This window comes from Tachypleus tridentatus, chromosome 6, assembly GCF_004210375.1.
Source record: "Tachypleus tridentatus isolate NWPU-2018 chromosome 6, ASM421037v1, whole genome shotgun sequence".
NCBI lineage: Eukaryota > Metazoa > Arthropoda > Merostomata > Xiphosura > Limulidae > Tachypleus > Tachypleus tridentatus.
In genome coordinates, this window is record NC_134830.1 from 174,843 (window position 1) to 192,056 (window position 17,214).

The 17,214-nt window shown below is 36.1% G+C and overlaps 1 protein-coding gene across 1 annotated transcript in view; it reads right to left on the reverse strand.

The window, feature by feature from the left end:
• Positions 1–17,214, reverse strand: part of LOC143254460 (lachesin-like) — a 53,559-nt gene that overhangs the window by 4,426 nt on the left and 31,919 nt on the right. Inside the window, exons 4-7 of the mRNA XM_076509643.1 lie at positions 17,082–17,210; positions 12,609–12,896; positions 9,355–9,432; positions 2,897–2,965 (exon numbers count right to left, since the gene is read on the reverse strand). Of these exons, the coding sequence (XP_076365758.1) occupies positions 2,897–2,965; positions 9,355–9,432; positions 12,609–12,896; positions 17,082–17,210 (564 nt within the window). The remainder of the gene's footprint in view (positions 1–2,896; positions 2,966–9,354; positions 9,433–12,608; positions 12,897–17,081; positions 17,211–17,214) is intronic.

Below are 17,214 nucleotides of genomic sequence, written 5' to 3' on the forward strand. Positions count from 1 at the left end.
GATAAGGAAGTTTTTGCCATAGGCGATTCCTTGACAAGGTACAGGTAGGTCAAAGGAGCTAATTAATAAGTACAAGGGTTGATAAAAGCATTTGAAGAAAAAGGTCATAACTTAATTTTGTCAGGAATACTGTCCTGAAGTAATTGTGGGGATGAAGTTATGAGTAGGTGACTAGGGCTAAGTGTTAGGCTTAGCTTGGTATGTAAGGATAAGCAAATAGGTTGGTTGGAATCGTGGGATCAGTTTAGAGGAACAAAGGAGATATTTTAGAATAGATGTTTTACATTTAAATAGAGTAGGGGCTGACTTGTTTGATAAGGCTGTTAACTCAGCTGTAAGAGAACTTTTAAAACTGGGACTAGACAGTAGTGAGGGATAAAAAAAATTAGATGTAAAAATAATAAGAGGTAAAGCAAAATCAATAAATTATTTACATTTGCTGATGATATCAAGGTCTTGGTTATCACCACCCACCGCCAACTTTTGGGCTACTCTTGTACCAACAAATAGTGGGATTGACTGTTACACTATAACGCCCTCACGGCTGAAAAGACGAGCACGTTTGGTGTGATGGGGATTCGAACTCGCGATCCTCGGATTACGAGTCGAGTACCTTAACCACCTGGCCATGCCGGACCACTAATCATGGATAATCGTTAAGTTATCCAGACGTATCTATACATGAGTAGTAACCGTTAATTTATATGGACTTACGTAACGAATTAGTTCTTTAAAAACTTCTTTAGCCTGAAATATTCATGCAATTTTATTAAAGTTCCTACCAAATGTACTGAATGTACTATAACATTATTGACGAGAGTGGCACAGATACCTAAACAAATTGGTACCGGGTAAGAATTTTTCTCTCTCCTGTAAGTATTAGGAAATCAGAATTTTATTTATCATTGTCCTGTGCGGACGTATTAGAAAAACGTAAGACCTGCGCGGTTACCTAAGTAGATATTTTTGCTTATTCGTTCATCCGTGTTTGTTTCTTCCCTTTAATGTTCAAGTTCTGTGAACCTCCGTAGCGGATAATTTTAATCTTACCCATCGTGAATACAACATGCTCATAACTTATTTACCTCACATATGTAGCAAAATCTTTCAAAGTAAATATTCAAAATAGAAATTACGCACTTTAAGATTGAGTTTATAGATCCGTCCACGCTTCGCTCACGCATTTCATGTTATTCATCTGGTATTTCCAGTCATAATTTACAGTGAATAGGTTTGTTTTTTTTTCTCCAGGGATTCTTTGCGGTTCCATGTTTCTTTTTTATTATTATTATTATCAATAACGAAGAACTAATTGACAACTGTTGACAAATAGCTTGTATTTACTTATCTTAACCAAGGTAATGTAGACATGCTGTATCTTTTACTTATTTTTCCTCTCAAAATGAATCTATAGAATCAAGCTTTTAGTCGGTTTTAATTTAAAAATAGATCGTTGGTCTGGATGTATTCTGCATACACCTTCTTCTGACAGACGTTTAAAATTCCGAATTTATATATGTTTCTGTATATGAAACATATATAATATTACTAATCATTAAGCCTTTAAACTAGTGCCGTTTCACATTCATATTATCTTGACTTGTACCCTGCACAGTAATAATGAATTATGACCTTTAACATATTAACCCCATAATATAGGTATGTGGATCATTTATTATTTACGCCTATCGTGTATTTAGTTTTTATTTATCGAATATGCTTTCTTCTCTCTCTTCACTGTGTGGAGTTAGGGGTATCAACACTAGAGGTTTGGTTTGTTTTTGAATTTCGCGCAAAGTTATACGAGGGCTATCTGCGCTAGCCGTCCCTAATTTAGCAGTGTAAGACTAGAGGGAAAACAGCTAGTCATCGCCACCCATCGCCGACTCTTTTACAAACAAATAATGAGATTGATCGTCATATTATAACGCTCCTACGGCTGAAAGGGCGAGCATGTTTGGGGTGAGGGGGATTCGAATCCACGACCCTCGGATTACGAGTTATATATATTATTAATGAAACACTCAAATTACATCATTTATTATAAGAACTCCAGAATAAAGTTAGGATTGGATTATATTTTCTGATAGAAATCCAGGGTAGTTCATGATATAAGATTTCTATATTTATGCCGTTATAGGTGGCTGTCGTTTCTACAACCGGCTATTAACAGTGGGTGATGGTGAGATCTGAGAAATTATTGGTAAAAGAACCCATAATCTAACCATCATTGAATTTGTAATTGGCTCTCCAGTTTTGCTTCTATTGTCATGATTACTTCCGTTAGACGGAATACCCCGTCCCCCAGGAGACGCCGTCCCCCAGAGTGCAGGCATTTTCACTCTAAAGTGACCACATTTATAGTTTTGTATAAGTGACACGATTTTACATTGTTTTGGTACAGTTTTGTTGTCGTGATCTTTCAGAGTGTACAAGACTTCCATACTCTGTGTCAAATTGTTTTCTAAAACAATAAAACCTAAACTTAACCCTAACCCTTCAGCATACCTAAGAGTTCGTAGGCATCTTGCTATACTGCTATACGTATTAAAATAGTCCAAACATCCTACAGTGAAACAAAGCCTATTTCTCCGAGTATTTTGTTTTATTTTCTCTCCAACTCCTGTATATATACATGCACATGTATCGTACACAGATAGATACAACTTGCTTCTAATAAAATATATATTTTTTTTCAATCGAGTTCTGAATTATATTTTCCTCCAGCCCGATACATTACGCTACAAACACCAAGAGCCACATCAGAAACTTGTTGCAACACCTGACTGTTTGAAGTTGTTAGTTATTGCTTTCTGAATAAAAGTTTATCACCTAATCAATGATTATTTTAGTCACAGAAATAGATGGGATTTTGTAAAACAACCCGCACACCTACCTTTAGCTGCTTGGGGGAGTTTCTCAGGGGAATGTGTATGTTCTAGCTCATTCAGATTTGGCATGTCGTCTGAAAAGAAACAAATTACAGAATAAGATATCACGTACTCGAGTTTTTAAGAGCACATGCGCTTCGCCATGTACAATCCTAGAATTAGCAGTGGAATTAGGCTCCCCATAGCTTGACGCGAGTCCGCAGACTTGTAACACATAGATTCGAAGTTTGATACCTGTTGTGAGCAGAACACGTAACTTTATGCTTACAAACAAATAAACCAGTAATGAAATCCATATGAATTCCGGTGGTCTTTATAAACCAGTAATGAAATCCATATGACTTCCGGTGATCTTTATAAACCAGTAATGAAATCCATATGAATTCCGGAGGTCTTTATAAACCAGTAATGAAATCCATATGAATTCCGGCGGTCTTTATAAACCAGTAATGAAATCCATATGAATTCCGGCGGTCTTTATAAACCAGTAATGAAATCCATATGAATTCCGGCAGTCTTTATAAACCAGTAATGAAATCCATATGAATTCCGGCAGTCTTTATAAACCAGTAATGAAATCCATATGAATTCCGGCGGTCTTTATAAACACTTTTATTCGAAGCTATTTTCACAAGAAATTGACCTCTAGTCTTCGATTGTGTTTGTTACGTACGAGTCAGTCAGAAATATGTAAACACACACGCATAAAACACCAACATCAACATCTCTGGTTACTGTTGTAGTTTCTACGTGCACCGCATAAAAATTAACTATTTCTTTCGCCAGTTCTTTAGACCGATTAATGTAAGAGGCAAAAATGTAAAAGCAACCAGTGTTATTCTATATGAATCCCCTAGTTATGAACTATATATAAACGAATCCCCACGGTTATGAACATTACATAAGCAGGCCGGTAATGTGAGAATTAGAATATAGATAAACAGAAATTATAACTGAAAACAAATAATAACTTTTTAACTTCTGTTATCCAAATTTGTTCCTCTTTACCAAATAAAATATCTATGAATATTTCTAAACACGTAATCTGATTTAACGTCTCAGAAAAATAATAAAATCAGTTTTAGTATTCTGAAATCTTACGACAGAATAACATAAATTTATGAAACTTTGATGGACGGCAACTGCCTGTGTGTGGAGACACAAGTGTAGAGGACGACGTTTCGAAAGTCTTCCGCCTTTCGCCTTCAAGTCCAACTTCCTGTGTGTGGAAACACAAGTGTAGAGGACGACGTTTCGAAAGTCTTCCGCCTTTCGCCTTCAAGTCCAACTTCCTGTGTGTGGAAACACAAGTGTAGAGGACGACGTTTCGAAAGTCTTCCGCCTTTCGCCTTCAAGTCCAACTTCCTGTGTGTGGAAACACAAGTGTAGAGGACGACGTTTTAAAAGTCTTCCGCCTTTCGCCTTCAAGTCCAACTTCCTGTGTGTGGAAACACAAGTGTAGAGGACGACGTTTTAAAAGTCTTCCGCCTTTCGCCTTCAAGTCCAACTTCCTATGTGTGGAAACACAAGTGTAGAGGACGACGTTTCAAAAGTCTTCCGCCTTTCGTATTTAGTTGTCGTCCATTCTACAAAGTTTCATCATGAATACTCTGCCTAAACAATCTATCAAAGTATATAAACTTATAATGAAAATGATCATTTCAAGGAATAATGCTATAGAGATGTGGTTCTGGTTCAGCCAGTATGCTCAGTTTTTGCAGACACTTACCACCAGTGGTGTGTTACAGATCCTTTAAAATTTGTTATAAACTCCAGTGCTTTTATCTTCCAGAAACGAGAGTAGACAAGTTTATACGTTCTCGGTGCAAAGTGCACCCAGAGGAAACCGTTTATCTAAAGCATTGCCTTGGTGAAATTATTCGCACACGTACACACATGGGTGAATTGACAAGTGAGAAAATGGAGACAGATGTGGCATCGACGCATAGTTCAGACAAAACAAACAAATGATAAAAATAAATAAATCGTAACGAACTCACTATCTTCGATATTTGTTTAATTCGCGTGACGTTTACATTTTCACTATATCTGTTGCGTCGTCTTTTTATAATTCGTGATGGTTTGTTGAATTTCGCGATATTCCAAAATAACTTCTGCAAACAAGCACTAAGATAAATAAAGAAAACACGCGCGCAACGAGCTCTGTTAAAATAAGTTGTAAAAATGTTTTCTAGTTGTCAGTAATTTATTTGTTGCTTTATGGTTGTTCCCCCACTGGTTCAGTGGTAAGTCTGAGAGCTTACACCTCTAAAAAACCGGGTGTGCTCAGCACATATAGTTTTGTGCTTACCAGTAAACAAACTAAAGCCTTGGGGAATGACCACTGTAACATTTGAAGTGGTTTTCTTACAATACTCGATATCAATGGACACCATGCAGCTACAACAAACGGATCTTCAACGGACAATATTCGTTTCTTATAACCACTGCTGTTGAAAGCAGTGGCAGTCCACTAACAAAGTAAACCCCTACTTTATGAAGAACTGATGCGAAGCTATAGAAACATGAAAACAGTGGCAAAACATGGAAAATACAGCTGCAACGTTTCATTACTAAAAGAAAAATACATTACTAACTGAACCAAGGTTCTCCAAATATTGGTTGTTTTCTTTCGTTTTTAGTACACACTGAACTATTCAGATTTTAATGTTTTGTAGTTCCATCCAGTGTACTGTTTATAAACGTTTTAATGTTTTATAGTTCCATCCAGTGTACTGTTTATAAACGTTTTAATGTTTTATAGTTCCATCCAGTGTACTGTTTATAAACGTTTTAATGTTTTATAGTTCCATCCAGTGTACTGTTTATAAACGTGTTAATGTTTTATAGTTCCATCCAACGTACTGTTTATAAACGTTTTAATGTTTTGTAGTTCCATCCAGCGTACTGTTTATAAACGTTTTAATGTTTTCTAGTTCCATCCAGCGTACTGTTTATAAACGTTTTAATGTTTTCTAGTTCCATCCAGCGTACTGTTTATAAACGTTTTAATGTTTTCTAGTTCCATTCAGCGTACTGTTTATAAACGTTTTAATGTTTTATAGTTCCATCCAGCGTACTGTTTATAAACGTTTTAATGTTTTCTAGTTCCATCCAGCGTACTGTTTATAAACGTTTTAATGTTTTATAGTTCCATCCAGCGTACTGTTTATAAACGTTTTAATGTTTTATAGTTCCATCCAGTGTACTGTTTATAAACGTGTTAATGTTTTATAGTTCCATCCAGCGTACTGTTTATAAACGTTTTAATGTTTTGTAGTTCCATCCAGCGTACTGTTTATAAACGTTTTAATGTTTTCTAGTTCCATCCAGCGTACTGTTTATAAACGTTTTAATGTTTTCTAGTTCCATCCAGCGTACTGTTTATAAACGTTTTAATGTTTTCTAGTTCCATTCAGCGTACTGTTTATAAACGTTTTAATGTTTTATAGTTCCATCCAGCGTACTGTTTATAAACGTTTTAATGTTTTCTAGTTCCATTCAGCGTACTGTTTATAAACGTTTTAATGTTTTATAGTTCCATTCAGCGTACTGTTTATAAACGTTTTAATGTTTTATAGTTCCATCCAGCGTACTGTTTATAAACGTTTTAATGTTTTATAGTTCCATTCAGCGTACTGTTTATAAACGTTTTAATGTTTTCTAGTTCCATTCAGCGTACTGTTTATAAACGTTTTAATGTTTTATAGTTCCATTCAGCGTACTGTTTATAAACGTTTTAATGTTTTCTAGTTCCATTCAGCGTACTGTTTATAAACGTTTTAATGTTTTATAGTTCCATTCAGCGTACTGTTTATAAACGTTTTAATGTTTTATAGTTCCATCCAGCGTACTGTTTATAAACGTTTTAATGTTTTCTAGTTCCATCCAGCGTACTGTTTATAAACGTTTTAATGTTTAATAAACGTATGTAAATGTTTCAATGTCTTATTGCTCAAGTTTATTTACTGTTTATAAATATTTTAATATTTGTAAATCAATCCAATATATTATTTATAAACGTTTTAATGCTCAAACCAGTGTACTGTTTATAAATCTCCGTAAAAAGACGTTTTATTGTCTTTCTTCGCTAAAAAGACGATACACTCCAACGGCTTAACGGTATTTATTCGGATGTATAACGCTAAACATCGGGTTTCGATACCCATGATGTGCAGAGCAGAGATAGCTCATCGCGTAAATTTGTACTTATCTAGAAACACGCAAACACAAAAACAATGCAAAGTCGTCCATCTGTCTGATGTTAGAATTTGTTATGGCCAACTAGTTGAGCTAATATTTTGGAAATGTGGTGGGTGAACTCATATGGAACCCCCGAAGATTAATATTAAAAGATAAACAATCAGTCAAATGGCTCAAGTCTGCCAACCATTCCAGTTTCACAGCTTCACTACAGCGATAGATCCCTCACTCAGTTAAGAGAGGAGATCAATAGCCACTCATAACGACAGCGAACTTAAATCCTACGTATAACAGATGTGCCTATGCATCGGAAAATGGTTTGCGTGCTACGGCCCAAAATGGTGGACTGGAAGGCCCATGCCCCATTTTTATAATTAACGTTTAAATTGTCGAATACCTTTGCTAGTATGATCAAATGTACGAAAATATATCATGGAAACCACATTTTTAAGCTGTTTTGCCATCTTCTTCGTTAGGAAACGCTTCCTAATAATTTGTTTATTTGGTCATATACATGACATCTGTATTTCGTTATGATAACTACTAAGGTGTTTTTATCCATATATAAATTGCATCATTTATTTCCTCTCTTACTGTAGTTATTTAAACAGACTACGATATTCGTATATTTCTATCACTGGAAAGCTAGTTAGATTTTACTTGATGTTAGAAAGCAAAATCTTTAGGATAGTGTGCTGTTGTTAACATTTGAAACCGCGACCCGCACAATGTTAACTAACCCTAATCCCCAAGCCGTGCCAGGGGTAAATTAATGAATAAATATAAAAATTAATAATATATTACCTTTTATCAAGTTCTATTAACATATCCATTACTTGTTAGTGTGGGGAAAAAAGGTGTTCTATTCTTAGATTTCTATCTCATATCAGATGTTTTTCAAGTAGAAAAAAATCAACTATCGAAACCGAGGCTGTTTAGAATAACCCTTTCTGCGATTGGATGAGGCAGTCTTTTATTTTGTGAATTAGCCAATGAAAACAAGTTCTCACGGAATATTTCGTCGCAATATGAGTACACTATGAACAAAATATTTTTAAGGGAAATGTATAATTTATTTTTATAACAGTGTTTGATCTCGTGCTCTTCCCTCAGGTATAATATACATCGTGTGAATTTCCGTGAACGAGCCAATTCAGTAGAAGACGTTTGTATAGATATCACAATAAACATATTATTTGTTTCATCCATTGAGTGATCTCATATTTCAGTCTTCATTAGGGATACGTAGATACTGGGTAATTACGCCTATAATGTCAGAAAAAAACTACAGAATTGTTTCTCGCGTTTTATAATATTTGTGTTTTATTATTCGATATAATAATTCTAAACGAAAACTAAGCAAAACAAAGAGTACGTAATGATCTATAGTAATTCTATATTATCCGTGTTCATTTCGTATTTTCTAAGACATGCAATAATCATATCAATACATTGATTTCCCTTTATTAAATCTTGTACAACGTGAACACGTTGTCACGCTGGAGGGGTTCTTTCTGTTAACAGGATGTCAGAACCCTATATTTGAAAAAAACAAATGAAACGTATCTTTAATGTGCTTTGGGAATAAGCTCGAACAAAACCTAGAAATATGTGCCATCTCGTGTTCATGGGTTAACTAACTACACTGTCAAAACAGCAGGTAAGATATGCACATCCAATCACGTCTTACAGCTTTATAGCACTTCCTTTGAGACTGACATTTGGAGAGCTCGTGCCGTTTTTGGAGTTTCAGGCGTTCTACAAAGTTTTTGTAAAATAAAATTTGCCACATTGCAAGAGAGACGCTGTTCACATGGACAATCTAAATTTAAAACTTTTAAATCCCAAGCTAAAAAAACGCATCACACAAAATAACGTAAAGTTTATGTTAGTTCAAAAGTGAACGACCATCAGTAAATTTTGATAGCAACTCTGTTTTTTTTCTTTTAAATGCATTCTTTCTTTTCTTAACGCTATGATACAGAAATACAGTTTAACGGCCCATTAATTTTCAGTCAATACAAGTAAAAAAAAAACATATTTATCCCACAGCCGATGACACTATGATAAACAATACATAAATCACGGAAATTCAAAAATATAAAATGGGTTTGTGACAATACCCTTATTTAAACCGTTTGTATTTCTCTACAAATATCACAAGAGAGGTTAGTTTATAAGTCGTAGCTAACTTGTAATAATGTTTAAAGGTATAAGAGAGAAGACGCGTCCTGACAAGAAAACTTCGATCAATACTCACTCCATGAATTTGTTCCTTGTGACGTAGACGACATCGAAATAACCACAGATGTAGGTGCTAAAGTAGGCCATGGGATTTCTGATGGGGAAAAAAAGTCGTTTTTGTATTATACAAGCTATAAGAAGAATAAGAACAGTGTTTGTTCATTTCATAAAGAATATTTAGAATTTCAGTCCCATAATGATCAAAGGAATTGAAAATAAATCCAGTACTGTTTAATATCCTCATGTGAAGTCTTAAAATCACCAATTGAAAACAATACGTTAGATACATATAGTCTACTGAGGAATTAATTCAAAATACAAACCGTTTCAGGTAACTCGTAACGACCTTCTGTGACATAGGCGTTTACATGGACGACATTCTGAGAAGTAAAAGCTCCCAGTAACGACATTTTGAGTTATAGGAACTCACAAGGACGACATTCGAAGACACAGAAACTCATAATAACGACATTCTGAGACACAGAAGCTCACAAGAACGACATTTTGAGACATAGGAGTTCACAAGAACGACATTATGGGACAAAGGAGTTCACAAGGACATTTTGAGACGCAGAATGTCCCAGTGACTACCTAATGAGACACGAAAGCTCACAAGGACGAGATTCTGAGATGCAGAAGATCCAAGTGATGACCTCAGAGACACGGGAGCTCCCTGAAACGATATTCTGAGACACCTCAGAGACACGGGAGCTCCCTGTAACGATATTCTGAGACACCTCAGAGACAAGGGCCCTGTAACGACATTCTGAGACATAGAAGCTGCCAGGAACAACCTTTTGAAAACAGAAGTTCCTGTAAATAACAAGTTTCTGGACGATGGGAACTACTTCTGTCATTGATGAGTTCCTACTGACCACTTCTAGTGACAGCCACAGGAGTTTTTGATGACAACAATCTTTTGAGACACAACAGTTTCCTGTTAAAGCTTTCTAAAGTACAAGAGCTCTATTCATTAAGAATCTTCTCTGACACTAAAACTTCCCACAGACAATCATCTGAAAAGTAAAATAACCTCCGAAGAAAATCTTCGGAAAAACAAACGCTTTTGCCAGGGACAACCTGCTGACAAACAGGAAACTTTCTAAGACATGTGAACTTATAGTGACAACCTTCTGAAAAATTAAAACTTCCAGTGACAACCCCTGAAAACTTTTGAGCTTACTGTTATAAATTTCTAACAGACGAAACCTCCCGCGACAAACTCCTGAAAAAAACTTGTAGCCAGCATCTACAAGAAAACTAGCAAGAGATTCAAATGAGAACCATCTGAAAGTAATAACTCTTTATAACAAACTAACGTCGAAGTAGTTTCATCACGTGTTCATTTATCTGTAAAAACAAAAATTCAGATACTCTAAACAAAATATGACAAACAAATTAGAATATTGTTACAAAAATGCATGTTCGAATGTTTTGGTTAACAACAATAAAGTATTGACATTTCTGCATCGAGAGAGAAATATAATCCCGTTCTTTAACAATAGATAAGATCTTTGAGAACTCCCAATAGTTTTAGTTTGACAAGAAAGTATTCAAAGTAACAAAGGATTGCTGGCTTTTATAATAATGAGCAAATAGTACAGGACATCCCATAGGAGAATGGTAAGACTGCATTCAGTTTTGGTTTTGTTTTTGTTTTCAAATTAGAGCTGCATTTTATTAGTATTTTTTACAGTTGAAATTTATCGCTAGTAAACGTCTGTTTGACGTCTGTTATGTTAATTCAAAAAAAAAATAAACAAACACTTTTCTCTGGAATCATAATAATAAAAACTGTTCTGCCTGATTTTAAGTCAACTCAAAACAGTTACTTTAATTAAATATTAATTGTGTAATAATTATTTGTTTATGTACATATATTGATCAACTCTGCACGAAACTTATTTTGTACAATTAAATTATCTTCAATAATAATTACCCATGTGTTTGTACAAGCGTTTAGCCTGAAAGAAAACAAACATTTTCCATGTTATAACTAAGTTACACACAAACACCTCTTCGGTAATTGCTTATACTAATCTTTAGCCTGTTTCTTTTTAATTTCGCGCAAAGTTACATCACAGCTATCTGCGTTAGCCGTCTCTAGCAGTAAAAGATGGAAGGCAGCTAGACATCACTACCCAGCTCCACGGCTACTCTTTTACCATCGAATAATAGAAGTGGTCGTCATATTATAATGCTTCCACATCTGAAAGGGCGAGCATGTATGGTGGGGCGGGGATTCGAACCAACGACCTTTAGCGTGAAAAAAAAGAGCGCAGATCACAAGATACAAATAAGCTATATTTCTTCATTTATATGCAAAAACGTCTCGTTTGGGTTGAGAAAATATTTTACGTAGAAGAGCGAACAGCGTTTCGACCTTCTATGTAAAATATTTTCTCAACCCAAACGAGCCGTTTTTGCATATAAATTTTCTCAACAAGTGGGTTTCTCGACATCACTGACGATATTTCTTCAGTTCTTTTCACTGGTTTGTTAATATCTTTAAGAAATATATTATACTCATTACAACTAAGTTATGTATTTCTTCAATACTTGTTATCGGTTTGTTTTGATTAATATTTAACATTTCATAAACGTTTACGCATTCACTAAGCCATATTTCAAGGCCGTACTGATAAGTGGATCAAGTTACGAAACGAGTTTTTAATGAAACTATACATACACACACACATACTGTAGTGAAGTGGTTAAATAACTTCAAAAGTTCAGTAATTATTTTAAGGATGTTTTAAAGCTCTAAGCCATCTTGATCTATACTTAAGTACTTTTCTGAGGAATAGATATTAATAGTTCATCCAGTACATTATCTGAAACTACATTTATAAGTTCTAGTCGTGCTTCGTTAAGAATGATGTTCTTATATGAGCAGAGGAAGCTGGACGGTTGAAGAGGGTTTACAATTGATAGGAGGCGATAGTATAATTAGTTGAAATTCTATTTGGCAAAAACGTCGTTTGCAAATTGCAAAAAACACTTTACATTTTGTCTCTAGTTTAGCACTGTAAGACTACAGTAAAGGCAGTCAACTCCACTACCAACTTTTTTACCAACAAATAGTGGAATTGAGTCTTCATTATAACGCCCCCACAACTAAAAGGAGCGAACATTTTTTATACCACGGTGATTCGAACTTGTGACCCTCAGATTACAAGTCGAGCGCCCTAACCACCTGGCTTTGCCTAGCCGATATAAAAGCACCAATCGAATTCAGTTACTTCATAGAGAAACAGATAAGTACATTACCGTACAAATAAAGTCTCCCCTCTGTTCGACCGAGACTGTTTGTAGCGACACATTTATATTTTCCAAAGTCGAAAGGTTCAAGGTTTCTGATTCTGAGCACACTCTGAATTTTATATTCCTTTATTGCCACGTCTATTTCGTATTTCATTCCAGAACTAATTTTCGTGTCATCGTTTCTGTCCCACGCAATCTCCGGAAATGGAAGAGCCTCTATATGACAGCTCAGAAGAGCCGTGGCTCCGAGATGGGCACCAATTTTACCGTTTGTAATCTTCACCTCGGGTTGAACTGGATGAGAAAAAGAGACAAAAATGTAAAAACATATATATTCGTATTCTAACACTTGTTTTGTTTTTATATCTTTACCTGCAATTTTTCTTTCGAAAATATGCTTGAAAAAAAAACCCAAAAAAACCTTAGAACTAAAGAGGGATCAGAGAACCATAACAAAAGTGGATCCGGTCCATCTGTAGTCACTACTAATAAGATAAGCATATATATATATGTATACAACTAATACTGGAGCGCTTAAACAAACAACCGTCAGCACAGAAAAACTGATCGTGTAGGGTCACGTGATTAACGTCCTACAATGTGAATCCGAGTGTTCAAGGTTCGTGTTTCGTTGCGGAAAACAAACAAACTTGCTTCTCATTTCGAGGCTGTGGGTGCGTTATAGGATTGACAGTCAAATCCCACTATTCGAACAGACTGGAGTAATACAAGAACTAATAGTGAATGTTGTTCACCGACTACTGACTTCCCTCTAATTTGATATTATTATTACGTTTGCCCCCGCTGGTACAGCGGTAAGTCTACGGATTTACAACGCTAAAATCAGGGGTTCGATTCCCTCTGTGGGCTTAGCAGATAGCCTGATGTGGTTTTGCTATAAGAAAACACACACACCCTCTAATTTGTTAGTTAATAATTACGGACAATATTACTTTGAAAGTAAAATTAAAAAAAAAAAGTCTAAAACATTTTACAAAATATTGTAAAGAAAACCCCTGAGAAAGAAGAAATATACATTAAACCAATACTGGGACCTACATTTTTCTTTTAGCTGTTTTGGTCTCGTTGTGTGAATGATATAAAAATAAGTAATTATGAAGTAATTTCAAGGTGGTGGCCTTACGTTTGTATACATATACATATCGTGTAACAGCTGCTAAGTCAACTTTAATGAAACTATAGTTTCCTACACACACACATATTGTACTGAAGTGATTCTCATAACTTCAATAATTATTTCAAGGGTGTTTTAAAGTTCTAGGCCCTCTAGATATATATTCCAAGTGCTTAGCGTAAATTACAGTTGTACTGATTAAACCTATGCGCGCACCTAAGTCTTTCATAAAGAAGACCCAGGATCGAACCCTGGCCCGGTCACTTTTAACGCAAGTATATTATCAGGACTTCCCTAAACATGGTAGTGGATTACCAACCCAAACTTGGAAAATAAAACTTGTTTGCATTCATTTATAGGTAAAATAATTAATTAATACTTTAACTATAGCAACGAGTAACTTTTTATCAGTAAAACAGTGGTAAAAGGAAACGTTAATCGTGCTGAATCAAATAATGTGCTGTTTAATCTGTCTATTTGCTATAAAAGTTCCACATAACGAGTTTTCTGCGCTTTGCCAGCGCAGTATCGTAAACCTGATATTTACGGTCGTATTCTTATTGACTTACCTCGCCGCCTTTCAGCTGTACCACTGGGCGTGAGGGGCGAATACTGCTATTTATGTCTCAAAAAATTGTTCAATGAGATCGTGTTTTCTTGAACTTTCACGTGCAAATCTTTCAAAGCACGAGCTCATTAGAAACTGTTTTACTTACTTTCGTATTTAACCATAATTCAAACTATTTATTATGTGGGAAAGGCTTACTTCTTAATCATATATTTATGATACAAAATGAACACGCCCCCCCCCGCTAGTACAGCGGTATGTCTCCGGATTTACAATGCTAAAATCAGGGATTCGATTCCCCTCGGTGGGCTCAGCAGATAGCCCGATGTGGCTTTGGTTTAATAAAACACACACAAAATGAACGATCCTGGCGCAGAGGCTAGTGGCTCCAATGGCACAGAACAAGATATCACATTTCACACCTCAGGGGTCAGGGACGTTCTGAAGATACTCAAGAGAAGACCAAGAACAGGCAGTGTATGCTGTTAATAGTTAATATCCCTCTTGTCTATCAGTTAAATATTAGTAACGGTTAGCACAAACAGATCTAAAGTAGCTTTGTGGAAATTTAGAAAATAAACAAAGTAAAAAAAAATCATTATCAGACAGACGAAGAGGCTAAAAACTAGGTAGAGAGCAGCTAGTCAACAGTGTTCACTGTTAACTCTCGTCTCATAATAGTGAGCTGTGTTTGTTTTGAATTTCGCACAAAGCTACACGAGGGCTAACTGCGCTAGACGTCCCTAATTTAGCAGTGTAAGGCTAGAGGGAAGGCAGCTAGTCATCACCACCCACCGCCAACTTTTGGGCTACTCTTTTAACAACGAATAGTGGAATTGACCGTCATATTATAACGCCCCCATGGCTGAAAGGGCAAGTATGTTTGGTGTGACGTGGATTCGAACTAGTGACTCTCCGGTTACAAGTCGAGTGCCTTAACCACCTGACCATGCCGGGCCAATTATAATAGCCAGTTGGGCTCATAATTGCGCAGCTGTTATTTTTAATTATTATCTGCACCATTTTCACAATGGGAAAAGCAGATGGAACAGTAGGATGAAATTTAATATATATATAAAGCATATATAAATTAGGCTTCAAGCTGCATTTTTCTGGCGGTTAAAAGCAATTACCAGGTGTCGTAATAAAGTTTTAAACAAATCATTTTGCTGTTCAAACGACATATTTTTATTATACTTGCGGTGCAATCACGTTCATGAAATTTCTTTGTAATTAAACTTCATATGACAAAAAAGAAAAACGTTTACCAGAAAACGAGTGAAAGGATCTGGTCTTTTCGACTGTATTATCGAATTCTAAGGAACTACTGACAATGAAGTCGGTCATTAATTCAAGACGTGATTTCATTGATGGGCGTCAAAGCTATTCACGACTAAAGTTGAAAAGGAAAGTGTGTTTCTTTTCGGTAGATTGTAAAAGGAGCAATCACATTGTATGCGTGGACTTTTAACAGATTTAAGGTCAGCAGAGAAAACTGAGTGACCACGTGGTGTTTTTTTTTCTGAATTAATTATTAAACTGGTTTATTTTGAATCACACACAATACATTTATTTATGTTCTGTTGTTATTTGACCTTCTATAGGTGCTATTTCCATTGCTAATATAACACCAGAGATGTGCGTACGATACCCATAAAAACGTGAAGCTCTTTTCCTCATAAAAATAAAAGCAAGCAGTTGTTGTTTTTAGTTAAGCACAGAGTTACAAAATGTGTGGGCTCGGTATGGCCAAGCGTGTTAAGGCATTCGACTCGATATCCGAGGATCGCGGGTTCGAATCCCGATCGCACCAAACATGCTCGCCCTCCCAGCCGTGGGGGCGTTTTAATGTTACGGTCAATTTCACTGTTCGTGGGTAAATGAGTAGCTCAAGAGTTGGCGGTGGGTGGTGATGACTAGCTGCCTTCCCCCTAGTCTTACACTGCTAAATTAGGGACGGCTAGCGCAGACAGCTCTCGAGTAGCTTTGCGCGGAATTCAAAAACAAACAAACAATCAAAATGGGCTATCTGTACTCTACCCACCACGGGCATCGAAACCCGTTTTTTAGCATTATAAGAATGCAGACATACTGGTGTGCTACTGGAAGGCAAAGCTAACAGAAATTAACTTGAGAAAAAAAATACATTCAGCGTGTGAATGTAACGGAGGCAACACACTGTTCTTGCTTCAAAACAGCAACAACACACTCGCGAAACTCGAGAGGATGACATTGTTGCCTCGCTCCAAAAGACACTCGCGAAACTCAGGAAGATCAAGTCACTGTTTCGTTTTTAAAAAACGCCAAGAAAATTCTCGCGATTATCTGAAGACGCAAGATACTATCTCCCTCCAAAACACTCGAAAGATACTCGCAAAACTGAGGAAGATAAAGTCAATTTCGTTCTGAAACACCGAGAAAATACTCGCGAAACTTGAGAAGCTATCTCAAGACACTGTCTCGCTCCTAAACGCTCAATACACACTCACTGAACTCAAGAGACTCAAAACAGACATACTGGTGTGCAACTGGGAGGCAAAGCGAACAGAAGCTTGAGAAGCTATCTCAAGACACTGTCTCGCTCCTAAACGCTCAATACACATTCACTGAACTCAAGAGATTCAAAACACTACCTCGCTCCAAAGCACGGAGAACAAACACACCGTAAATGACAGAACCAAAGATATAAAAATCTAAATAAAAAGTACAATATAATTTTGTATGAAACAGATTAATCCAAAAAAACAACAGTATTAACGCAATGTAAGAAACTTACAGTATATTTGTAGGAGCATTCGTTGACTGACTGAAGGAGGCACACCGTTCATCGCTATACACAGATACGCTCCTATATGGCTCCTACTGACTCGGAAAAGATTCAGCCTCTCGATAACCTGGTTAGGAGCTGA